Here is a 27,470-nt window from a genome sequence, read left to right on the forward strand (position 1 = left end):
CGCGAAGGCTGGCACAACAATCCTTAGCGCACTGCGGGAAGAATCACATCCTTAGCGTGCTGCGTGAACTAGAATTCTAAGCGCATCGCGGGAAGAACATACATTCTTAGCGCATTGCGGGAAGAACATGCATTCTTAGCGCGCTGCGAGAAGAGTTCTCTTCACGCATCGCAGGAACAAGATGTCTTCACGCAGGCTTCCATGTAAGGAGTCTGGCGCGTGGAGCTGCAGACATCCTTAGGCGGAAAGAACCAAAGGACAAGCATAGAGTTGAGGGAAACAAGGCTTAAGGGCGGGACGGCGACAAGAGGGAAAAGAAGGCGGAATGAGAGAAGGAAGAGGGAGGGGACGGCGGAAAGAAAGAGAGAGAAAGAGGCGGGAAGGAAATACATATTATTATTAAAAGTAAAATATAAGTATAAATAAATATTAAATCATAAAAGAAAGAGATCGGATAAGGGAAACGGGTACCTGGGTCGGGTCGGATCAGGGCAGATGTCACAGTCTCCCCTACTTTAAGAAATTTCGTCCCGAAATTTATCTCGAAGTAGGTTGCGCAGAGAACAGGTGCGGGTACTTGATCTTCATTTGATCTTCCCTTTCCCATGTAAACTCGGCTCCGCGCTTGGACTCCCAACGAACTTTCACGATAGGGATACGACTGCGCTTGGTTTGCTTAACCTCGCGATCCATAATCTCAACAGGCTTCTCAACGAAATGCATAGATTCATCAACTTGAACTTCATCGAGTGAAATGTGAAGGTTCTCGTCAGCTAAACACTTCTTGAGATTGGATACATGGAACGTTGGATGCACATTACTGAGCGCGGGCGGCAGGTCAAGTCTGTAGGCAACTTTTCCCACACGCGCGAGAATCTTGAATGGTCCAACATATCGAGGAGCAAGCTTACCTTTCTTCCCAAAGCGGACAACACCTTTCCAGGGCGACACTTTGAGGAGAACAAGATCACCAACTTGAAATTCGAGAGGCTTTCGCCTACGATCTGCGTAACTCTTCTGTCGGCTTCTGGCAGTCAGCAGATGATCACGGATCTTGGCGATTTTATCGGTTGTCTCTTGAACAAGTTCGGGTCCTGTGATTTGAGTTTCACCCACTTCGCTCCAACAAATCGGGGAGCGGCACTTACGACCGTAAAGTGCTTCAAATGGGGCCATACCAATACTGGAATGATAGCTGTTATTATAAGAGAACTCGATCAAAGGCAGGTGCGAATCCCAATTACCTCCAAAATCAAGAACACAAGATCGGAGCATATCCTCAAGAGTTTGAATAGTTCGCTCAGACTGTCCGTCAGTCTGAGGATGATATGCAGTACTCATGTCCAAGCGAGTTCCTAGCGCAGATTGGAGAGATTTCCAAAAGCGAGATATAAAACGGCCATCGCGATCGGATATGATGCTCAAAGGAGTACCATGGCGGCAGACAATTTCCTTGACATAAAGCTGCGCGAGATGCTCAACACGGTAGTTTTCACGAATGGGCAGAAAGTGAGCAGATTTAGTCAATCGATCCACTATTACCCAGATGCTATCATGTTTGCTTGCTGTCAAAGGTAACTTGGTAATAAAGTCCATCGCTATACCTTCCCATTTCCACGTAGGAATTTCTGGTTGTTCGAGCAAACCAGATGGGCGTTGGTGTTCAGCTTTTACTTTAGAACAAGTCAGACATCTAGCTACGAACACAGCAATATCCTTTTTCATACCGGGCCACCAATAAGTAATGCGCAAATCCTTGTACATCTTATCAGCGCCAGGATGAATAGAATACCGAGATTTGTGCGCTTCACTCAGGATATCAGCGCGAAGATTCTCATCACAAGGGATCCAGATGCGACTGAGATAGCAGAGAATTCCACTCAGATTAGGGACAAAGAGTGCTTCCGCGCCACACGCTAACTCGGCGCGAAGGTTACCATTACTGATGGATGCGCGCTGCGCGTCACGAATACGCGATTCAAGGTTGCTTTGAATCGGCGCGAAGTGAAGCTGGGTGCGCGGCAAGATACAGTTAAGTTGGCAGGGTTTTCGGCTGAGCGCATCGGCTACCACATTAGCCTTACCAGGATGATACCGGATCTCACAATCGTAATCGCTGATGAGTTCGTTCCATCGGCGTTGCCTCATGTTAAGTTCCTTTTGATCAAAGATATGCTGAAGGCTTTTATGGTCAGTGTAAAGGATACACTTAGTACCATAAAGGTAGTGTCTCCAGATCTTCAAGGCAAAAACAACTGCACCAAGCTCGAGGTCGTGAGTTGTATAATTCTTTTCATGAACCTTAAGTTGCCTTGATGCGTAAGCGATAACCTTGCCTCGTTGCATAAGAACACAACCGAGACCTTGGTTGGATGCATCGCAATACACGACAAAATCATCATTACCCTCAGGTAGCGCAAGAACAGGAGCTTCACACAACAAACGCTTGAGCGTCAGAAAGGCTTCTTCTTGCTTCGAGCCCCAAATATATGGTTTACCTTTGTGCGTAAGAGCTGTTAAAGGCAAAGCGATCTTTGAAAAGTTCGAAATAAAGCGCCGGTAATAACCAGCTAAGCCTAGAAAGGAACGGATCTCAGAAGGAGAGGATGGCGTAATCCAGCTCTTGATTGCTTCAATCTTGGATGGGTCGACATGAATACCCATCTTGTTTACAACATGACCAAGAAACTGTACTTCATCAGACCAGAATTCACACTTGGAAAGCTTAGCATAGAGCTGCTCGGTTCGAAGCTTCTGCAACACTAACCGAAGATGTTGCTCGTGCTCGGCCTTGGTCTTAGAATACACCAGAACATCATCGATAAACACGATCACGAATTTATCCAAGAAAGGCCTACACACCCGATTCATTAGATCCATGAAAACGGCGGGTGCGTTGGTTAGACCGAAGGACATGACCAAGAATTCAAAATGGCCATAACGAGTTCGAAAAGCAGTCTTCGGAACATCTTCATCGCGGATGCGCAACTGGTGATAGCCAGAGCGGAGATCAATCTTCGAGAAACAAGAGGCACCTTGGAGTTGATCAAAGAGGTCGTCAATACGCGGTAAGGGATACCGGTTTTTAATGGTGAGTTTGTTCAACTCGCGGTAATCAATACACATGCGAAACGATCCATCTTTCTTTTTAACGAACAACACCGGAGCACTCCAGGGCGAAGAGCTAGGGCGAATGAATCCTTTAGCAGTCAACTCTTGAAGTTGGCTGGCCAATTCTTGCATCTCAGCGGGTGCAAGACGGTAAGGAGATTTAGCCACGGGGGAAGCACCAGGGACAAGATCAATACGGAACTCGACTTCACGAGCGGGAGGGATACCAGGAAGATCATCAGGAAAAACTTCAGGGAAATCACGCACAACAGGGATATCGCGAAGCTTCTTCTCTTCAACAGGTTTAACCACATGGGCTAGAAATGCAATACACTTCTTCCGCATGAGTCTTTGGGCTTCGGCGCAAGACATAAGTTTAAGACCGCGGGAGGGTTTTTCGCCGTAGATGTAAAGATCACCATTTTCTCGAGGTAGGCGAATCAATTTCTTGGCGCAAATAACTTCGGCGCGATTATGCGAGAGCCAGTCCATACCAATGATAACATCAAAGCTTCCAAGAGGCATGGGGATGAGGTCGATCAGAAAATCGTTTTCGTTAAGGTTAAGCGTACAATCTTTAATCACCGAGTTAATTAAAACAGTTTCACCGTTAGCCAATTCAACTGAAAAATCTTCTTTTAAATCGTTGCGCGGTCGCGCAAGCTTCTGCTCGAAGGCGCGAGAGATAAAACTTCGATCGGCGCCAGTATCAAAAAGTACAGAAGCATAAAATCCGTTAAGCAAAAATGTACCATTAACTACGTCATTATTCGCTTGCGCTTGGTGCGCGGTTATGTTAAAAGCTCGTCCACGCGTCACTTGGTTCGAAATCTGGTTCACCGGATTCGCTTGCGTAATCTGAACTTGTAGTCTTGGGCACGCGTTCCGGAAATGACTGGGATCACCGCAGTTAAAGCACGATCTGGGTCGTGGGTTTTGGTAGATTGATTGTGGGTTCTGCGGGTAGACTGGTGGTGTTGGCGCAATTGGATTTGCGGGAAGGATTCTACAGTTTTCAGCAGTGTGACCAGTACGGCCACATCGGTTACAAAGTCGACACGGGGTTTGGGTTGGGTGGTGAAATCTACAGGTTGGGCAAAAGGGATGGTTTCCTGTGTAAGGTTTCTTAGTTGGCGGGGCAGGGAGTGCTGGATTGGTTAAGGCATAGTTGTGGACTATAGGGGGAGTTGGGTAGGCTGATAGTGGGTTAGGCGTGTAAACTGGAGGTTGGTATGCGGGTTGCTGGACAATGGGCGGGTTGGTAAGCGCATAGGCCTTGCGCCTGCGCTTGAGGTTGTTATGGTTTGAGTGTTCAGGTTTGGTTTCTGTTGGTTCAGGGGCAGTCTTGGTGAGTTTGGTCTTCTCAGTTCCCCGCAGGAACAGGGTTCCTGCTCTGACATGGTTGTCGCTGAGCACAGCGGCCAACTCAATGGCGTCAGAGAGGGTTACTGGGTTTCTGGCCCATACAGAATCTTGAATTTCCATGGGGAGACCCCCAAGGAATTTCTCGATTGCTCGGCGTGAAGGGGTAACAAGGTGAGGGACCAGTAAGCTTAGCTCGTGGAAGCGCGTCGCGTACTCGCGCGCTTCACCGCTGTATTGCTTCAAGTTCCAGAATTCTTCCTCCAGGCGCTTAATTTCGTTGGGAGGGCAGAATTCTCGCGTAAGAATCTCCTTGAATTCCTCCCATGTCATGCTAGAAGCAGCCTCTGCGCCACGCGCATGAGCTACTCCATTCCACCATGTAAGCGCTCTGGATTCCAGGACACTGGAAGCATATAGGGTTCGTCTTTCTGAGGGGCATTGGGTATGGAGGAAAGTGTTTTCAATCTTTTCGAGCCATTGGAGCATCACGGTGGCTCCTTCAAGACCTGTGAACTTCGGAGGGTTACCCGCATTAAAGGACTTAATGTTATAACTCGAGGTGTTGGTATTGTTTTGGCTCAAAGCTTGGGCTATTGCGGCGGCCATTTCCTGGGAACGTTGCTGTCTACGCATGCGCGAGGCTTCTCTTCTCTGAAATCGGCGAGATAGCGGAGGCATTCTATAAAAGTTAATTTTAGTTAATATCTTGGTTTTATCGCAAAGTATAACTTATAAAGCTTGGTTTCACGGAGTTAGATGCTATCAAAAGTTAAAGTAAAATAAATGACCCCATATGCAGACTTAATAAAGGTAACAAATTCAAATCAGAAATCGACAATTCATGCATCACCATGACTTTCCGAATTCCCAATTTAAAATATACGAGTAAACGAGTATTGAAGATTGACGATTCATGTATCACCATGACTTTCCAATCTTCAATATAAAATATACAAGAAAATGAGTATTGGAGGTTGACAATTCATGTATCACCATGACTTTTCAAGTCTCCAACCTCAGAACATAATCGTAAATGGAAATTGAAAATCAACTATTCATGTATCACCATGACTTTTCGGATTTTCAAATCCCACAAACGAATATGTAAGTAAAATCAATAAAAAATCGAAATTCAACCAAAATCGAAATATCGCGAAATAGAACATAAAATCATATACTGCGCAAGTGCGAGCATATTCATAAATAACGAGTAATTAACAATAAGCGCGCAAACATGAGATTTCTCTCATGCGCGAGAAGGGACTCTTAGGTATTCTAGGCCGTTACGTCTAACCACCTATCCTAAAGTCAACGAGCTCTGATACCAATCTGTAACACCCCGACCAAAGGCGGATTATACATCGGGGCGCCACATATTGCTTCATTACTCGCGACACTATTGGTGTCAATATTTATTAATACACATTTTATCGCGCACGCGCAGCGGGGAAAATATAGAACATAAATCAAACATAAATCAATATATTTTAAATTATAACATTCAAACAACATTAACTTGTCTTGATACATTTTAATCTAGGTCCAAAAGTAAAAACGTCCTATGTGTCCACAAGCTCCAAAACAGCTACTGCAAACCTGAACATGTGTTAAAATAAACGTCAAACACTTGCGTGTTGGTGAGGAATCAAGTTTAATACAATACATAGATAACAATAAATCTGCGCGCAACATGTGTATGTCTGGTTTTCAACAAGGGTGTAATCTGATCGGGACCAACTCTAAGAGACAAGACTGCCAGTGCTCACAATTGAGCTCACAAACAAGACTAACTGTGCATGTGTAAACAAAAGAGAAAATCATAAACGAATGTTCTCCCGTGTTCATCTAATGGTACCATGAAAACTGCGGAATAGACCGTCCATACGGTTAATGATCCACACATACAAATAAACAGCCAAGTCTACGTCCTCAACACATGGGATACTGCGCGACTAAAGTTCATAAACAGTTTAAGACTCAAGTTTTGTATGAACACATGAACATCCCAAAGCATTTAAAATAAAAAGGGATTAGATACGAGATAACTCACTTGATAAACGATGCGGTGTAAGATAAAGCAAGAACCAACTTTAAACAAGCACAAGTTAACCTATAAATAAGATTATTGTTTTAATGATCTGTTTTAAGTCTTGATTATAAGTTAGCATAATTAATAAGTAAATTATTATATATAATATATATATATTACCGGAAAAGCAGGGAAGAACAAGGAGGAAGACGGAGGCAAGAGAGGAGACGGCAGGAGGACAACGGCAGAGAGCAAAAAGGGAGGAAGAGATAATAAGAGAGATTAAGTGTTTTGTGTGTGAAGTGTTAGGAAAATATTATTATTACTTATAGAGAAACCCTAGGAGACATAAACCCTAGAAAAAGGGGAAAAGATCTCAAAAAGTAAAAGAAAAGATATCAACGGTAAAAAGTTCTGAAAAGTAAAGATATCAAAAGATATGGCAGCTGCAGGGGGCAAGATAAAGCTGACAGGGAACAGTAAAAAGCATGGGCGGATCAGATAAAGGTACTGGTCAAGCATGGCAAAAGCAGATCTCAAAAGATTATGTCAGTCACTTTATCTGTCAACCAATGGGGTTGGTGCGCATGCTGCGCCGAAAGTAACTATTCAGACATTAGATGGGTTAGGTCAACGGCTCAAAAGATAAGACAACACAAGAGCAAACGGCTAGATTTAAACAGAAGATACAAGGGTTAAGCGCGGGAAGGCTGAGTGCGCGAGCGCGAAGGCTGGCACAACAATCCTTAGCGCACTGCGGGAAGAATCACATCCTTAGCGTGCTGCGTGAACTAGAATTCTAAGCGCATCGCGGGAAGAACATACATTCTTAGCGTATTGCGGGAAGAACATGCATTCTTAGCGCGCTGCGAGAAGAGTCCTCTTCACGCATCGCAGGAACAAGATGTCTTCACGCAGGCTTCCATGTAAGGAGTCTGGCGCGTGGAGCTGCAGACATCCTTAGGCGGGAAGAACCAAAGGACAAGCAAAGAGTTGAGGGAAACAAGGCTTAAGGGCGGGACGGCGACAAGAGGGAAAAGAAGGCGGAATGAGAGAAGGAAGAGGGAGGGGACGGCGGAAAGAAAGAGAGAGAAAGAGGCGGGAAGGAAATTTATATTATTATTAAAAGTAAAATATAAGTATAAATAAATATTAAATCATAAAAGAAAGAGATCGGATAAGGGAAACGGGTACCTGGGTCGGGTCGGATCAGGGCAGATGTCACATTACTCTCAACAGAAGATGTTTGCTACATTTTATATATTGTGGATTATTATCATTCATTCAATTAATAAAACTTAATTACGAGAGTGCATTATTTTTCTTCAACTACTATTAAATCCGGTTGTCTATATTGATATTTTTTATATTTATGCTGTCGCTTATTGTTTTTTTTTATTTACTACTTTATTAAAGCAATACAATAGTTCTACATGGTATCATTCTAGGTTGTCCAACTAGATGTCATGTCACATATTTCCTTTTTTATTAAGTCAAATCACCAATTTCATACTATATAAAGCTTAACAATACAAACCCTAAAAATTATCTCTATATCTTTCTCTCTCTCTCTCTCTCTCTATATATATATATCTTTCTCTCTCTCTCTCTCTCTCTCTCTCTCGTGGTTTAGACATTTTTGCCGACTTTCTTTTCCATATTTTCTGGTAATGTATTTATCCTACGCTAATGGTCGATTCTTATGTATTATTCGCTATTGTCATTGTCATTTCATTTTCTTTGCACTTTGTTGTTTGTATTGTTTTTAATTCTAATATGATTTTTCTATAATCTGTTTAGGTTCTACATCAAACTCCAATATTCAAATTACATGTTGAAGTTTCTATAACCACTCTATCTTTCATACAATGAATGGTTTATTTAGGTTGTGATTAAAATTTCTCTAATTGCATCTATCCACCATTGGTAATTCTAACTAGACCAAAATATATGTATTTATTTTTAATTTAGCCGGAATAGTATATTATGTAACATTAATTTAATTTAATCATTTCAGGTTATAGCAACCCAACTTATAAAATAGCTAATTTCCTGGAAGGAGTATTTGATGGAAAACTGGTTTTCTTTTTGTACAACAATGGATATTAAGTTACGATTATTTATGCATTTATGTAGGTTACACAGTTCATGTAAATTAAATCATTTTTATATGATCAATTTTTATTTTGACTGTTAACACGTGTAAATCTTATCTTGAAACTTTTATCAATTGTTAACATGTGCGTTAATTTTATTTATTTTTTATTTTTTTACACAACTTATTTTCCAGTTTATTATTGGTATCTATTTATTTCTGTTTTTATAATACCCTTAATTTATTCTTAATATTCATAACAAATTTAAACCCCTTTTAAATACGGAATTTGACTAATTTTGCAACAAACCTTTAAAGGTTTCCATACTCTTCAATCTCATCAAGATTTTCATTTTTTATATTTGACCATTTTTTAGTGTTTCAAAAGTCATCAATTTAATGTTTCAAAAGTCAAAAACATTTATATAATTTTTGAAAGCTTTCTAATTAACCAATTTTGTTTTAAATTTTACAATTATGTCTAAATTATTTAGTAAAATTAGTAAAATACAACCTTACTTTTTCGATTTAATATATCTAACTTTTGAGTCATTGAATGTAATGAAACAAAAGTTAAATTAAAAATTCATTTATAATAAAATATACATTTATTTATTTATGTTTTTATATAATACCCTTAATTTAGTCTTAATATTCACAATAAATTTAAACCTATTTTATATAATACCCTTAATTTAGTCTTAAAATTCACAATAAATCTTTTGGTTCAAGGATACTGTATGGTAAGCGATTGTTTTAAAAACGATCCCGGTATGGATTTAAAGTTGTGCATTATTGGAACAAGGCAAAAAGATGCACAAACTTACAACCTGCCAAAAATTTCTAAAGTTGCAGCGTTAATCGTTGGTGATATTGGTGACGCAATAGATTAGCGCGATATAATTGTAACGACTCAAAGCAGATCTCTAGCAAGAGTTGGAATATATATGAGAGACCCTTTTCTACTTATGGTCAACAATATGTTGCTTTATCAATATTGAAGAGTAGATATTGTATTCATATGCATATTTTGAAAAAGTAAGGTAAAGTTACAAACAAGCCAACAAATATGGTTTATAAGGAAATATTTAGCAGTTTATGAATTTGAAATTTTTAAAGTTTTAAATTATGTTTCCAACAATGTTTTATGAATATTCTTTTTTAGTAAGTTTTTGTTTTAAGTACTTTATTTATCTAGAAATATGAATTGTAATTATATCAAATAATTATTCTAATAAACATATGAAACAAACTTTTATCATCTTAAATATGTCTTTAGTTGACGATTTCTATATTTCATTCGTGTCGTACAATAAATAAATATTATGTGTTCCACATATATTCTATTCTCTAGGGTTTGTTTCTATTCTACGCAATCCATCCAAAAGCTGACCTGCCGCAGACCAACTCCTCCTCCTCTTCTTCTTCTTCTTCTTCTTCTTCTTCAGGTAATAATAATAACTCTTTCCATTCAGATCTAATCATCTCATTAATAACAACTGCTGTTTTACTTCTATTATTCATAATATTGATTCAATCTAATACTACTTGCTCTATCGTTGATGAATTTTGAACTGAATTTCACCAGATTTGTACGATTTTATAGGTTATTTCGTCGTCATGTTATGATAATATTCATATCGAATTGCTGTGTTATTAGTTTATAGTTAAGATTAGGCAGTTTGAGTATGAATCGGATTGATTCGTGTTTGTTTGATTAGTAATTGACGGTTATATTGATATGATTTACAGTTTTGATTAGTAGAAGTTGAATTAGCGGTGTGAGATACGAGATCTGGCTTAGTAGAAGTTGATTGGCTAGGGTTTTGTGGTTGTATGGTGTTAGAAATTGTCTGGTCAAAGTATGTTGACTTTTATCATGTTTTTAAGTGTCTTGAGATGTTTGAGATTAACTTTGGTTATAACTTATAACCTAGATTCTTAAGTTGTATCATATGTATGTTTGTTTGTGCTTATGCTGGTAAGTTTTATCATAAGTTTCGTTTATTTGTGGCTGTATGGTTTTAGAAATTGTCTGGTCAAGTTACGTTGACTTCAGTTAAGCTTTTTTGTGTCTGAGATGTTAGAGATTGTCTGTGTAGATTGATTAAACTGTCTAGATTGTTTTTCTTCTTATCTGGACACATGAAAGTTACAATGATACTGTAGATTCACAACTTGTACTATATGCATGTTTGTTTGTACTCATTCATCTTCTTCATGAATTATAGCAAATGAGTTGCAGGGAATTTGCAAAATAAAATAAAATTTTAAGCTGCATAAGATTGTTGTTTCAATAGTTTTATTTTTTGTAGCATTATTTGATTTGGAGTCTACATGAATGCAGTCTTGTAAAGTTTTATTGTTTGTATCTATGTGTTGCTTGTTAGATAATGCTTTGTTTTGTTTCTGTTTTAGCCACAATCTTGATTGTTTATGTAGTCATATAAAAATATAATACATAATAAAAGTTATTTTTTTGATATTTTTAGCAGATAATTTGGCACGATGTCGGATGGCCAGGAAACCGATAAGAACATTGAGATATGGAAGATCAAAAAGCTGATCAAAGCATTGGAAGCTGCGAGAGGCAATGGTACCAGCATGATTTCTCTAATCATGCCACCACGTGATCAAATCTCACGAGTCACAAAAATGCTTGGTGATGAATTTGGTACTGCTTCCAACATTAAGAGCAGGGTTAACCGTCAGTCGGTTTTAGGTGCCATAACATCTGCCCAACAGAGGCTCAAGCTCTACAACAAGGTCCCACCAAATGGGCTTGTGCTCTACACTGGAACCATTGTGACTGATGATGGAAAAGAGAAAAAAGTCACAATTGATTTTGAACCGTTCAAGCCGATTAACGCTTCGCTTTATCTTTGTGACAATAAGTTCCACACAGAAGCCTTAAACGAGCTGTTAGAATCTGATGACAAGTTTGGTTTCATTGTCATGGATGGAAATGGGACTCTTTTTGGGACATTAAGTGGCAACACAAGAGAAGTTCTACACAAATTCACAGTCGACTTGCCTTAGAAACACGGACGAGGAGATCAATCCGCGCTTCGTTTTGCGCGTCTTCGAATGGAGAAACGTCACAATTATGTTAGAAAGACTGCTGAGCTGGCAACACAGTTTTACATCAATCCTGCCACTAGTCAACCGAACGTTTCTGGACTTATCCTAGCCGGTTCTGCTGATTTCAAAACCGAGCTGAGCCAGTCTGATATGTTCGACCCACGTCTTCAAGCTAAAATCTTAAACGTGGTTGACGTTTCTTACGGTGGTGAGAACGGTTTTAATCAAGCGATTGAGTTATCTTCTGAAATACTCACAAATGTGAAGTTTATTCAAGAAAAACGTTTGATTGGGAAGTACTTTTGAGGAAATCAGTCAAGATACTGGGAAGTACGTGTTTGGTGTTGAAGACACGTTAAAGTCTCTAGAAATGGGTGCTGTTGAGATTCTGATCGTGTGGGAAAATCTTGATATCAATCGTTACACGCTTAAAAACGGGACGACTGGTGAAATTATCATAAAACATTTGAACAAAGATCAAGAAACCGATCAGAGTAACTTCAGAGATGCAGACACGAATGCTGAGCTGGAAGTTCAAGAAAAGATGTCGTTGCTTGAGTGGTTTGCGAATGAGTATAAGAAATTTGGTTGCACGCTAGAGTTTGTTACAAATAAGTCTCAAGAGGGTTCACAATTTTGTAGGGGATTTGGTGGAATTGGTGGGATATTAAGGTACCAGTTGGATATCCGCTCGTTTGATGAGCTGTCGGATGACGGGGAAATTTATGAGTCGGACTAGCAATCAACCACTTGTTGTGGGCTCGCGTGGGGGGTGGGCTCAGAGCCAGCTTCGCGGCACTCGTTAAGCATTTCAAGAAGTTCTTTTGAAGGTTAGTATTTCTGTTTATTTACCTGATGGTAATACTAATAATAATGATATATAGTTTTTACTTTTATTTTTTAAAGGTAAATAAAAGGTTATTTTGGTAAATTTAACAAAAAGTTAACAGAAACATTTGAGGCTGGACTTTGTAAAACACGAATCAAATTATTTGGACTAAAAAGTCAAATTTACACTTTCGTACTAAAGTGGTTATTTGGGTCTAACTTCTATTAAGTTTTGGTGTTTTTTTCTTTGTGTTGAGATAGCTGGAATACATAGTTTTGGATGATAAGATCAAAGGAAACCCCCCAACGTGAAGCGGTTGCACTGGAGCATTCTCAACATGTTTTAAATGGTTCCAATATATGCGTAATTGTGGATTATTGCGTTTGCGCTTTTGGTTTTTAAAACGTAGTATGACTTGTGTGTAAGGTCTTAATGTTTTGGTGATTGGTACTATGTTTTTTGTTATACTTGTTATCCGACTTGGTAGATTCGTATGAAGCGTCGTTTTATCTTGGGTATTTGACTATTTGGTTTGTGTTTGGGAAGATTTGAGTTCATGACAAAATGCTAGAACTTGGTTTTCTTGGTTTGAAGCTTGCAATTAGAGATTAAAAAGATAACTGGTACATACATTAACATGACAAAACAAAAGAATAACAAGAGCATACATGTAGAATCTAAAGCTAAGACGTATTATGATATTTATTTGATGATCATGATGGTCATAATTTAGTATGCGTTGAATCGACTTATTTTAACCGTGATGTAGTAGTTTTTATCTTTCTAGTTATATGAATCGCATGTAGTGTATTAAAGTGTTTTAACATATCATATTTAATTAATAAAAAAGCAACGACAAAAATATATTTAGGAGTATTTTTTATTTTTTTTAGAAGTATTTTTTATTTTTTTTAAAATCAATAATCAATCATACTTTCAGTTTTTCAATTCAACATGCTTTAACATATGCCGTTTGGCCACAAGAAAAATGATTCAATTAAAAAAGATTATGTGTTGCTCGATAACCATCATGTGATTGCCTTTATAGTTTAAAGTGTTACTTTCTATACATCAAACAAATGGTCTTGTAAACCCAACATCAGTGATTATAGATCACTGTTAAGGTTCTTAATAATTGAGCTGATAATAGACATGTGATTGGCTAAAAGATTCAAAGTAGATACCAACGCTTGTTTTTTTACTAATAAACAAAACATATGAATCTTTTGACACTAACGCACCATATTTGGGCACGTTAATGGGAACACTCTTTGGGAGTAATATGACAAAGAAAAACACTAATTCTCAAGTATCTAATACGTAGTTATTCACACTTGGTAAATAGTTCTTCTACTATCTAAAGATATATTTTCATCCATGGTACTACTTCAAATAGTGTGTCCGTCATCGACTTACACCCAATGATTCATTCTAATGACATATTTTCAAGTTGTATACGTGGCTTAGTATGATGCACTCGATGTTCAAAGAATCTCAGTCTCGTTTTATAAATGCCCCATAAAACCAATATTCATCATTGAAGAGTTAAAAGTTAAATCTTTATTTTGATAATTTTTTCTTTATCTAAAAGTAAATTAAAAAGATCTTTATAACAAATATATATACTTTACATGAAAATATAATAAATATCTTTAATCACCATCATGCCCATTTTATCAAACAAAATCACCCCATTTGGCATACATAAATTAGGGACCATTGACCAAAGGTTTGTATTCTAATTTTCTAATTCTAATTCTAATTCTATTTCTTTATTCTTTCTCCAATCAACAAACCTTCTTATTCCCTTCTAATTTCCATTATTGATGCCTTATGTTTCCTTGTTCAAATCAACTAATACCCACAAAAACTGATCCATTTTTAGTGAAAAATCTTGGGTTTTTGTAAAATTTATGTTTTTGAACATACCCAGTTGATAAAAATCCAATCTTTGGAACTTTTATAGAAGAAATTGAAGTGGGTTATGATCATTTGAAGCAGGTTCTTTGATGGCGGCTGAAGATTTGATTGAAGTCAAATTTAGGTTAGCTGATGGTACTGATATTGGACCAAGCAAATACAGTTCTGCAACTACTGTTGGATCTTTGAAAGAGAAAATTATTTCACAATGGCCCAAAGGTTAGTTTGCTAATTAATATTATCATCATCATTAATATGCTATCAAGATTTTTTAGTTTTATTGTTGGGATTTTGGTATGTAATTTGCCTCTAGAAATTGTATTCAATATTTTGATGATCATTAATATATTATCAAAGATTCTTGATTTATGAGACTTTTTGGTTTATTTATCTAGTTTTTGTTGTTGGGATTTTGCTATACTGTCTGCCTTTGCAATTAATAATTTTGTTAATTATATATATTAGCATCATCAATATACTATCAAGATTCTTGATTTGTTGGAGGTTTTTTAGTTTATTTTTCTACTTTTCTTGTTGGGATTTTGCTACATAATTTGACAATTTGTAATTGTATTATGGGAGTTATGATTGTTTTCAATTTTTTTGGGGTGAAGTTAGTGATTCCATGATATTGAGTTATGTTGTTCTTGTTCTTTTGAATTGAATTTTTTTTTCAAATGCGAAGTGAAAAAGATTATTTATTAATGCATAAAATAAAACTAGTAAAAAAATAAAATAAAATTTACAAGGGCATCAGTAGATATTGGGAAAATTTTAATAATAAATAATATAGGATATTCACAAGTCACATGAAAGTTTTAACATCCTACTTTTATGTTAATATATCGGTTTGAAAGGCGCCTATGTCATTTCCCAAGAAACCGAAAAGTTAAAAGCTTTGTGTACATGATACAAGTATTCATCCGTTTCTTATACATATGTCCGTAGGTTTTGTTACAGCTTTATTATTTTCATAAATGTAGTTTTAGCTTGATATAAAAGTATTTACTTTATTTTTTATGACAATTTTTCTATTTTTGACAGACAAAGAAAATGGGCCTAAAACAATAAATGAGATTAAGCTCATAAATGCCGGTAAGATACTGGATAATAACAAAACTCTTGCAGAATCAAGATCTCCGGTTAGTGAAATCCCAGGTGGCGCTATCACTATGCTTGTTGTCGTGCGCCCTCCAACGGCTGACAAAAATAATGGTAAATTAACTCTAAACATATAAAATTGCTAATGTTTGGTTACAAAATTGTTAAATTGGTGCATATAATCTAGATGTGTAATAATGGGACGGTGTGGACGGGTTTGAAATGGGTCGGGTTGAGAACAAATTGAATGTTTAGGGAACCGGTCGGCTGGAAGTTTGTTTATCTGCCAATCGAACGAACATAACCAGAATTTTTGTTCATTTAGTTAAATAAACGAACATGAACACATGCCCCACCCGTTCATTTATGTTCGTGATCGTTTGTTTCTTTTACGTTCATTTATATATTCACTTGCTATTTTAGGCACGCTGTAATTTAGTCTAGTTTTTGAAATAAAGATATCACCTATAACAGCTAAGTGAAGTTTTATCCACTTTTTAGACACAGCAGGTTGATGTTTAGTTTACGTTGAATTGGTGTTAGCTCAGTTATGTTCGTTCGTTTATACTATTAATGAACGAACATAAACGAAAAACAAAGATGTTCATTATCTAAATGAACAAACATAAACAAGAAAACCTCGTTTGTTTAAATGTTTGTGTTCGATCGTTTGTTCGGTTAGCGTTAAATGAACGAAGTCGAACATGCTCCGTTAGGTGTAAGCGAAACATTTGGTTTTAACGTTTTGATAATCCCCTGGCCAGTGTAATCTTAAAGGGCATTTATGTCATTTCAAAAAGCAACGATTTTTACTTTTAAACAAAGTATGCTAATCCTTTGATGTTCTTGTGGTTTGATCTTTAGACTAAACTCTATGCTAATCTTAAAGATTGCTCACTTTTTTGTAAATACTTTGTAAAATTTTGCCGCTAGTGTAGTTCCGATGCCTAAATTGATTTACCCCTGGTAATTATTTTGAATGGCATTTATGTCATTTTACAAAGCTATGAATTTTAGGATTAGACAAAAGTATCTTTGAAGGACATTTATCTTGATCTGCTTCTTCTGGGGAGTAAATATTGAAGGGCATTTTGTCATTTAACAGAAGTAATAATTTTTAGGAACTATACAAAGTAAACAATATTCTGATATTCTTATTGTTTGATCTTTACTATTCTCTACAGTTACATCATTTTTTTGGGAATTTTATATCAAATATTTGACTTATGATCCGGTCGGTTTGACTTTTGAAGTCAAACTTGTGACTTTTTAGACGCAAACTTTGATTGCAATTTGTTAGAAATGTAGCATCAATGCTTTCCTTTACAAAATTATAACTACTTCATACCAGTTTCAAAGCAATAAATTTGTGTATTGACCTCAATAGTCAAACCAATCTCATAATGGTCAACATACAACATTTCTAACAATTTCTTCTCTGAATTTTGTACAGAAAAAGTGCACGACGGCCCCAAAAAGAGCGGTTGTTCTTGCACGATCCTGTGAAGTTCATACATCGATTCAAAACACATTACCGGATGAAAGAATCTTGAAGGGTTATTATTATTGTTATAATTATAATTATCTTTTGTTAGAAATTTGTTTGGACCTTTTTCTCAGAATCTGAAAAAGAAAAAAAAGAAAGAAAATATGAATCAATATAGAAGCATAGTAGATCAAAAAGATTCAAACTTTCATAGTCAGTTTTGAGTGATTTTGTTCGTCATATATTATATTATGGATCTTATAATTTGTTTTTTCAGTTGTTAAAATGTCTGTGATTTACTTATTACCATTGTGAAACACAATTGTTAGTAAGTTGTAAACGCATACTTACACATAGGGGAAGGTTCATGTACATTTTGATCTTAACATGAGTAAGTAGGAAATAATGCCAATTTATTTAAAAAATGCGAACGTAAAAAACAATACCAACTACAATACCAATCTAAATAAACAATGACTTATAATAACAAAGAAAATAACTTAAAAACTACAACAAAAGAATCAAAATCAAGAACAAAATAATAACAACATATACCAACAAAAACTTATAACAGCAAAATAAAACATCTAATAATAACAACAAAATATATATAAGCAAATACTTATAACGTCTCATAATCGAAAATTAGCAAATACGAACAAAAAATAACGGCAAACACCTATAAAAATAAACCTAATCATAACAACAAATTGGTTTTCATTGTTTTCATGTTAAGAATAAAATGTAATCTAAATAAACAATGACTTATAATAACAAAGAAAAGAACTTAAAAACTACAACAAAAGAATCAAAATCAAGAACAAAATAATAACAACATATACCAACAAATACTTATAACAGCAAAATAAAACATCTAATAATAACAACAAAATATATATAAGCAAATACTTATAACGTCTCATAATCGAAAATTAGCAAATACGAACAAAAAATAATAGCAAACACCTATAAAAATAAACCTAATCATAACAACAAATTGGTTTTCATGTTAAGAATAAAATGTATTTGATCATGTTTCCTTACACACATAATGTTATAGTTTTGTGTAATTTTGTATTTTATTAGTAGGTCTAGAAAAGATTTAGTTGTCATTATTTAGTGTATTTGTTTTGTTCCGACCAGATAAATATTAGATTTTTGCTATCTGAAAAAAAAGCTAGCGGTGCAGTTTCCTCGAGTCTGATTAGATTACTTAACCCCCTGATGTTAGGTTTTGTGTAGTGGATGGACTACAAAATGGGGAGATTTTTAACACATGGCCAAGGGGGTGGTATTGTAGCCACGCTTGCATCTCCATAACACGATCAGACGACAAATATTGCCTTTGTCTCGCAACATTTGCCGCCAACTACACTTAGACTTAATTCAAATAGTTAATAGTTTTAGAGGTCTAAATAGTCTTATACACATTCAATCAATTATTATTTATTCATGTATCTTTTGTTTAATTAAATAATATTTATAGTTTTACCGCTTATTTTTATTCAACCTTTGGTTGTTTAAAGAATACTTGTGCTATTGTCATCTCATTTGTACTTTTATATATATATATATATATATATATATATATATATATATATATTTCTAATTAGATTCTTAAAATCAACTTCCCGTCAAGATTTTTAAATACAATCTTAATATAAAGTTACATTAGAAAAACGAGTATTTTATGCGATTTAGTTTAAATATGGTATTGCTATAGTTTTTTTTATTAAAATAAAGGTAACATGTTACTTAATTACCAACGTCTAATCATTGTCACACGGGCAATTCTAATACATATATGCACTGACTATCAACTACAGTAGAAACTCAATAAATTAATATTCGATTATTTAATAAATTCTCTAAGATAATATTTTTTGCCGGTACCGACTCGGGGATATGGTGCTAAATTAATAATTCGCTAAAATTATAAGATAATACATTTTTGATAATTTCTTTAGACCCCATATAAAATATAAATTAATAATTCCTTATATATAGCATATTACATGAATGATTTATGAAGGTTTCTTGAAAAATGACTCAATTGTCTTTTGTTTTTTGTTGAAATCAATTTCCCCTTGAATCTCGTCTCTAATTTTCCTTAGCATGGTAAGAACTTCTTGTGTTGTTTTCTCATAGAAAATAATTTTAATGTCCATAAAGTGATACATTGAACACAAGAAGCATTATAATAAGGTGGAAGATTGAAGGTTTTCTTTTAAATTGGGCCGTTCATTTGATATACATGCATTGTATACAATAATTAAGTGGAACCTTGAAAGGTGTTTGTAAACTAAATATTCTACTATAAATAAATAAAATATTAATTAATATATAAATTAATAATTATTAATTTATCGATTAATTAATAACTCTTTTAATTAATAAATTTTGGTGGTTCAAAGTGTATTATTTTATAGAGTTTCTACTGTAGTTATTTAATTACCAAATAGTCCATATTAGATTACTCTAGGCTTTATTTTTTATCAGCTTTTAAATTCAGAGTCATTTAAGGGTATGAATCATGTTAGGTAAATAAATTAAACTACTCAACTTAAACACGATCCATATTTTAATCATGTCAAAAACATTAGGCGTAACTCACAAACACTTTAAAATCATATAACCTGAACATGACCCGTCTAACATGTTTATGTATACTTGTCAAAACTGGGCCACCGTCAGTGATAGAGAGGTCTTCCCTCTTTTGGTGGAACCCTAGGTTCGATAACCATGGGAGGTGATATTGGGTTGGGGCTAGAAAAAAGGTTTGCTGCTGAAAAGAAGAGTAACAATCAAGTTGTAAACGTGTCAATCAGGTTGATAACTGTAATAAAATATGTTACGCAGCTCATAAAACGAGATGGTGGGTCAACATATATAATCAAACGCAAATCCAAACATGATCCATCTAATTAAGCCTTTTCCTTTTGCTTTTAGAGGGATAAAATGTCCAAAATACCCCTCCAAAAGCTCCAAATTAAAGCTTTTTTGCTTTTTGGAAGGACATTTTGAACATTTTACCCCTCCAAAAGCAAAAAAACAAAAAATAAAAGCTTAGCCAAACAATCCCATGTTAACACGAACATGACCGTCTTCTAAATGGGTTATATTCCACTCTCCAAACCGATTGTTATCGGATCATGTAGGTGTTTCGGGTCGATTTTGAAAACCTAGAAAAATCTCATATTCATCCAAAGCTTCACGACTCTAATCAGACGTCATCAATGGAGCTGTTATCATCACCATCTCTCAGTTCATACTGCTCATTCACATATACACAATCTTCCAAACAATATTATTATTCTTCCTCTTTCATTAAAATCTCAACCCCAAAAACTACTCATTTCTCCGCCGGTAAGTTCACCTCGCCTTCAATTGTCAGTTATATTTCACTTAATAATACTTGTTGCTCACCTAATTAATATTAGGGTTTATTAGTTTACTACCCTGTAGTGTAGGCTAGGGGAGTGCACGGTTCGGTTTGGGTCGGTTTTGGGCTATAACCAAACCAAATACCAAAACTTTATTTTGAAAACTCTTCGGTTTTGCTATTTAAGCTTGAAAATTTTGGGGAAAATAAATTGGCCCAAAGTAATGATAATAGGCTTATATCGTTTTGTTGATTAATAACTAATTGATAATGGTATGTTTGTGCTAAAATATTTGAGTCACATATTTATTATATTTTTATAAATTACTTAAATAAAAATAAAAAAATGAAAACATAGAAATTCAGTTCGGTTTTTACAAAAACCTAAACCTAAACCGTTGGTTTTAGTTTTTTTGGTTTCGCGTCGTTTTTTTGGTTTCATGCATACCGGTGTAGGTCTAAATTAGGTTTCTTTTGTTGAATCAAGTTAAGTATACATATGTTGTATTTCGTGTTATTTTATGTTTGAATATGTATACGCTACGTCTACTACAGTTTCCCAAAGATATAAAGAGAGTATCTTTATTAGTTTTATTATTATTATATTTTAATAATACTGTGACTCACTTCCTACATCTTTAGCTTATCTATTTCCTATATATGCAATCCTAAACACCTCCTTGATAATTAATTTTGCTTAAAAGTGATTATGCTTTTGAAAATATATACAGGTCTTAAGTTGAATTCAGAAAGATGTCAACCATCAAAATTTACAGTTAAAGCAGTTGTTGGTGACACAACAGCTGTTCCGAACGATTCTACTGCAAATTCTGAGAACAGTGATGATTTGGTTGATCCTAAAATGGATAAAATATGCGACAAATTGATTGATGTTTTCATGGTTGATAAACCGAATCCTATTGATTGGAGAAGATTAATAGCTTTTAGCAGAGAATGGGATACCCTTCGACCTCATTTCTTTAAACGATGCCAAAACCGAGCCGATAATGAAAATGACCCTGGAATGAAACACCAGCTACTAAGACTCGGAAGAAAGTTGAAAGAGGTAGTTAAAGTTAGTTAATTTTTATTGGTTGTCAATGGTTTTAAATCGATAATTACACTAGATAAACCTTTTTTGTGCAGGTAGATGAAGATGTTCAAAGACATAACGAACTTCTTCAAACTGTCAAAAATGCCCCTTCGGAAATTGGCGATATTGTTGCTAGACGGCGTAAAGATTTCACAAAAGAATTCTTTATGCATCTTCATGCGGTTGCAGAGTCTTATTATGATAATGAGGTTGAACAAAATGGTAAGACTCGATTTAAAATGATATTTAGTTAATCTAATTATGCTAATTCTTATATGTGTTTGTTTTATATGATTAGCGATTGCAAAAATTGGGAACGTGTGTTTAGCTGCTGTACAATCTTATGATACTGCAACCGAAAGCATTGAAGCGATTAACGCTGCAGAATTAAAATTTCAAGATATTATCAATTCTCCTTCGGTTGATGCTGCTTGCAAGAAAATTGATAACTTAGCTGAAAAGAATCAGTTAGATTCTGCTTTAGTTTTGATGATTACTAAAGCTTGGTCCGCAGCAAAGGAGACAAATATGATGAAAGACGAGGTAATATGATATTATGATGTTGACTGTTTGGTCAACACTTGAATGTTATGTTGATGAATTATAATGATGTTATTAATTGTTTGACTATATGTGGTTAATGATAGGTGAAAGATATATTATATCATTTGTACATGACAGCAAGAGGTAATCTTCAAAGGCTTATGCCGAAAGAGGTTCGGATTGTTAAGTATCTTCTAACTATAGAAGATCCTGAGCGGTTGTTATCTGCGTTAAATGACGCTTTTACCCCTGGTGACGAGCTTGAAGGAAAGGATTTCGATAATTTGTATACGTATGTGGTGCATCACATTTCTTTATCAAATATGACTATAAGTTTATATTGTTTAAATAGTATTAATACTTGTGATTTGAATATGTTATATGGTTTTGTAGGACACCGGAGAAGTTGCATACATGGATCAAAGCGGTGGTGAATGCTTACCATTTTAGCAGAGAAGGAACGCTGATAAAGGAAGCTCGGGATCTTATGAACCCTAAAATAATTCAAAAAATGGAAGAGATCGAGAAGCTGATCCAAGATAAGTTCATGTAAATGTTCATCGAAGTTGAAGTATCTTTTTTTTTATTATTTATTACCAAAAAGTATAATTGTAGAAGTATTCGTTGTTAGTAGTTTAAATCATGAGACGAGATGAAAGTCGGGGGTGTTATATAAGCGAGTGTGGTGTAACCACGATTGAATCATAAAGATTTGACTCTCAGTATGTCGAGTCTAGGATGGACCATAGTTGATCATGCTCAGCATGATGTAAAATGGCTTTCAAAAGTTAATTTTAGGTAATGTGTATCCCTAAGCTTTAAGTGTGATCTATGTTGTGATTGTATTTTCATCATACTTCATAATATAAAGGGTTTTGTGGAAACAAGTTAAGGGGTTCTACACCTCTACTTTTTTATATCACATCAGTTATCCCATCTTTTCAAATTACTTATACTGTTACGTATGTATACACATGTTATGTGTCCATAAACATTTGCATAACATGTGTTATACGGCCTATACAGACAGTTGTATGCATGTTGAATATGTGATGCGTCCGTATGCATGTGCTGTAAGGTCGTATAATACGGGTACAATTGGCAATATTCTTTTTGGTGCGATTTGTATAATGTGAAATTAACTATTTGATCAACTTTTGTAATGGTTAAGATTGAGGCATCCTTAAGAACCTTGATTGGTTATTTCAAGAACACACGCAAATGCGTGGTGTATGTTGAAAGTGAAAAACGAATAATGAAAAATTCATGTTTGAAATTATTTTTATGGCTTTAATTTGAATTGATGTTCATTCATAACACAAGCTGTTTTGACCAGAATTTGATATCACCTGATAATCAAACATTACATGACCTGCCCGTTTTACCAAGCTTATTCCCATTGTAAGTAGAGGTGTACAAAACAACCGGTTAATCGAAAACCGAACCGAACCGGTACGTTCTCAAACCGCTGGTTCGTATAGCGTTTTGAGTTTTTTTTCAATAAACCGGTTTAAAACCGGCCCGAACTGGTCTTGATCAGGTTGGGTAGTTCTATGCTTAAATCGGTTTCTAAACCGAACCAGTTTGACCCAAACCGGTTTGGAATATGCAAAAACCAAACTGGTTCACTTTGTTAAAAAAACTGGTTTTGACACTTCTAATTGTAAGTATAGACTCCAAGAAATTGCACTTTTGTTAAAATTTGCTTAAAGCTGTTACTTTATAAATAAATAATAGATCTCTAAAACATTATGTAGACCATATGTTAACAGATACTATCAATATACCTGAATAACTTTTGTGTTCTAGTTATCGTCTCCTGCAACCTTAGGAAAAGAAAAAAAAGCGACGATTCGATGGCTATAACAACATACAACCATCCCATTTGGCAAAAAGACACTGAAACAAACACAATAACGATGATTGTGTTGTTGCAATAAAAATCCAAACCGACACACCGTAAGAGCTTTGTCGCCTTCAACATACAACCAACAAAACATCATTTTAGATATTAGTCTTTACCTCGTACATGCATCAATACAACAATTGTAGAAAACAAAATGCACATGCATCAGATAAATAACAAACATAAATGAGGCCCGCCCATACAGGTACATATGCGACACATTGACAAAATGGAAGTCCCAGGCAATTTAAAATTTAACCCAGAGTTTGATGTCCACCTTAGCCTACTTTTAACAATTTAACGATTGAATATGCATTTCGCGTTATGTAAATAATCACATTGTCATGTTGTGTTGCAAGCCGTTTTTTTAATTCTGCCGCATCGCCATGGGTAAGCCCCCTAGCATTCCTCAATGGATGACTTTTATCGTTTTTTTTGGGATATTGGTTTTTAATACTCTCAACTTTCCCTCATTGGTAGATAACACTCCTAACTTTCGATTTGTCACCCACCACTCCCAACTTTCACTCTATTTTCCTGTACCATTCCCCGTCTAAATGAACACTAATCTCGTTAATGTTTTGGACTAAAAATGTCATTCGAATTAGTTGAGGGGGTAAAACAGAAATTTTATTTTTAACACACAACCTCCATTTCCGGTGACCTCGTTTTTCCGGCGAATTTGAGTTTTCCGACTATCTCGTCTTTTAGAAAATGGAGATGGTTCAGTGGTGTAAAAAGGTGATGGAGATCATGAAGATTATGCACCGGTGGAGATATGATGAAGATGGTGCTCGCCGGAAACCTGCAACTCGATTTTCCGGCACGCAGGTGATCCGGGAAGGTGGCTGGGTGAGACACTAGTGGTGGCGGGGGGCGGGGATTGCGGTTTTGGGGCGGTGAAATGATGGATATGGTGTTCACCGAAAACCTGCAACTCGCTGGAAAACTCAAATTCATATGTGAAGCTCGGTGAAATGATGGATATGGTGTTCTGAAAGACGAGATAGCCGGAAAACTCAAATTCTCCGAAAAAAATGAGGTCGCCGGAAAAACGAGGTCACCGGAATGGAGGTTGTGTTAAAAATAAAATTTCTGTTTTACCTCCTCAGCTAATTTGAATGACATTTTTAGTCTAAAACATTAACGAGGTTAGTGTTCATTTAGACAGGGAGTGGTACAGGAAAATAGGGTGAAAGTTGGGAGTGGTTGGTGACAAATCAAAAGTTGGGAGTGTTATCTACCAATTAGGGAAAGTTGAGAGTATTAAAAACCAATATCCTTTTTTTTGATATTATTATTACTTTTGAATTTTCTATATTATGGTGCAAATTAAAACCAGCTTCATTTAAGAATTTTTCTAACTCTATAAAGTTGTTAAAAAGAAAACCAAGCTATTAAAAATAATGATTAATAAAGTTTATGTGTTACTATTTAGTTTTCTTAATATATGTTTGAATATATACATTGGGTTTTCTATTCCAAGCAGTTTTTAGTTATCTAACTGTTGAGAAAACACTCAGTATCTATACCATATACCATCCATCAATTATCTATGCTTTAGACAAGGTAAGATTGGGATCATGTAAGAACCATTTAAAAAATTGAGAACTATTTTGAACTTTAAAAACCCTAGAAAAAATAATAACTATAAAACCTAAACAAATGCGAAAATAAAAAAAAGTAATAAAACCAAAACGTTTATCTAGAATCACGGTTTCATAAAAAAATACTCGGTTTTGCTAAATTATACATATATGTATAATGCTTATAAACACGTATATACATATATATATACATGTTATTTTTATACACATATGTACAATTAAGATATATGATAATGCTGTATACATGTGTATACTGGAGATTAATTGATAAAATACATATATGTATAATTCAGCAAAACCAAGTTTTTATATATATTTTATTTTTTTATGAAACCGGGATGCTAAATAAACGTTTTGGTTTTTTTACTTTTAAAAAATTTTTGTTTTATATTGATTTATAATTTTTTAATATTCTTTTTTGAAAGGTTTTTTATGATCAAAAATGGTTCTCAAAGTTCTCAATTTCAAAAAGTTCTCTTAGAATACTCACCCATACAAAATAAATATGGAACCGACTATATATATAATAAATAACAAACGTGTAGCACTATCCGCATATATAGCCAGTGGTGGATCAAGAATTTTTTCCACTAGGCTCACTGTTTGGGTTAGTTTGACGGAATTGAGTCGTTCTGACGGTTTGAATCGTTCCGACGGTTCGGATCGTTTCGATGATTCGGGCCAGTTCACTGTACCAAGTTTGAGATTTTACTAAAGATCATCTTTTCTTCCTCAAAATAATGACCAAAACTTTGTTTTAGAAAGGCTAGTCTATCTCTTTGTTATCTTATAACATGTAATACATAGTAATCACACAGTTTATATAATTGCATGCTAGCTAAGTTGCTACATATAGCAATTGTTCAAGTTGTGTTGATTTTAAAGTCACATAAATTTGTGCAAAGTAAACATGCTTTTGCTAATCAAGTGAATATCACGACTTTTGAACTTGGGCCAAAGCAGAACATAGCAAGTAACTAATAATTAAAAAAATAAAAAAGAAAAGGCTCACTCTCGTATATTTTTATATAAGCGTTTTATATAACATCCGAAACTTAGTATGTTCTCGTAAACCCGCATCAACACCGCTCAATATTTTACATTACTAACAAGATTTAGTATGATGTTACATTGGTACTTTGATACCTAGGAAAACATTATTGATTAGTTATACCGTCTCATTCTTAACCTTTCTAAGAATTCTAGTGTGAGAAAACTTGCAAGGAAAAAACATACAATGTGGATAATGCTTCTCTCAATCTCTCATCTCCACCTCAACCTGTCTCTTCTCCCTCCCGTTTGCGTGTTGTGGACGCTCTAACTAGGACGACACATTCGGTCATGTCACATATTATGTATTTAAGGATGAATCCATGTATGATCGTCATTATTATGCGATTTTGATCCGCCTACCCACCCGAAGTAAATATCACACGTATGAACTCATACATTGTGTTTAAACCAATATTAAGTAAAGTTTATATCTTTACTTAAAATTGATTTCGTATCGAACGACACTACAACAAAACTAGTTTGAGCTAGATAACTGAAATATTACAACAATGAGCAAAACTAAAGTTACAATAACTCTAAAAAATATTATCAAATACCAAGAAACTAAAATATCTAGCTTAGTGACAAAAGTTACAATCTCAAAGATCCTATCCACAAAACTTAGTTCCAACAAATTGTTCTAATTAACACCTATATTAACTAATACAAGAAAATTCCCATCAAAGTCCAATTAATTGGCCAAGTTTGTATCCATGAATTCGAATGATCAGTTGGATGGAACATGATAGTATCTGCCTCTGCAAGTACATCTATACACCACTGGACATGACTCAGTCATGGAACACTTGAAACTTATCATCACCCTCCTACAAGGAAAACATGGACCACACGCGTGAGAACAATCGGGT

General features: G+C 35.1%; 2 protein-coding genes and 1 pseudogene across 3 annotated transcripts; all 3 read left to right on the forward strand.

The window, feature by feature from the left end:
* Window positions 1-11,071: 11,071 nt before the first annotated feature.
* On the forward strand, window positions 11,072-13,036 carry LOC143601019 (eukaryotic peptide chain release factor subunit 1-3 pseudogene; annotated as a pseudogene). The gene is made up of 2 exons (XR_013147580.1): window positions 11,072-12,511; window positions 12,771-13,036. The product of XR_013147580.1 is annotated as a eukaryotic peptide chain release factor subunit 1-3 pseudogene (transcript).
* Window positions 13,037-14,239: 1,203 nt separating this feature from the next.
* On the forward strand, window positions 14,240-17,341 carry LOC143601015 (membrane-anchored ubiquitin-fold protein 6-like). Its single transcript, XM_077078533.1, has 3 exons — window positions 14,240-14,649; window positions 15,475-15,645; window positions 16,985-17,341. The coding sequence occupies exons 1-3, from the start codon at window positions 14,520-14,522 to the stop codon at window positions 17,035-17,037; spliced, it is 354 nt and encodes a 117-aa protein (XP_076934648.1). The 5' UTR covers window positions 14,240-14,519; the 3' UTR covers window positions 17,038-17,341.
* Window positions 17,342-20,239: 2,898 nt separating this feature from the next.
* Window positions 20,240-22,887, forward strand: LOC143601020 (uncharacterized protein At4g37920-like). Its single transcript, XM_077078537.1, has 6 exons — window positions 20,240-20,383; window positions 21,131-21,465; window positions 21,546-21,714; window positions 21,791-22,035; window positions 22,140-22,327; window positions 22,429-22,887. Exons 1-6 carry the CDS (start codon window positions 20,254-20,256, stop codon window positions 22,586-22,588), a joined length of 1,227 nt encoding a protein of 408 aa, XP_076934652.1. The 5' UTR covers window positions 20,240-20,253; the 3' UTR covers window positions 22,589-22,887.
* The last annotated feature ends 4,583 nt before the right edge of the window (window positions 22,888-27,470 follow it).

This window comes from Bidens hawaiensis, unplaced genomic scaffold (assembly GCF_021521415.1).
Source record: "Bidens hawaiensis isolate Kalapana, Puna unplaced genomic scaffold, B.hawaiensis_p1.1 tig00055202_1, whole genome shotgun sequence".
Lineage (NCBI taxonomy): Eukaryota > Viridiplantae > Streptophyta > Magnoliopsida > Asterales > Asteraceae > Bidens > Bidens hawaiensis.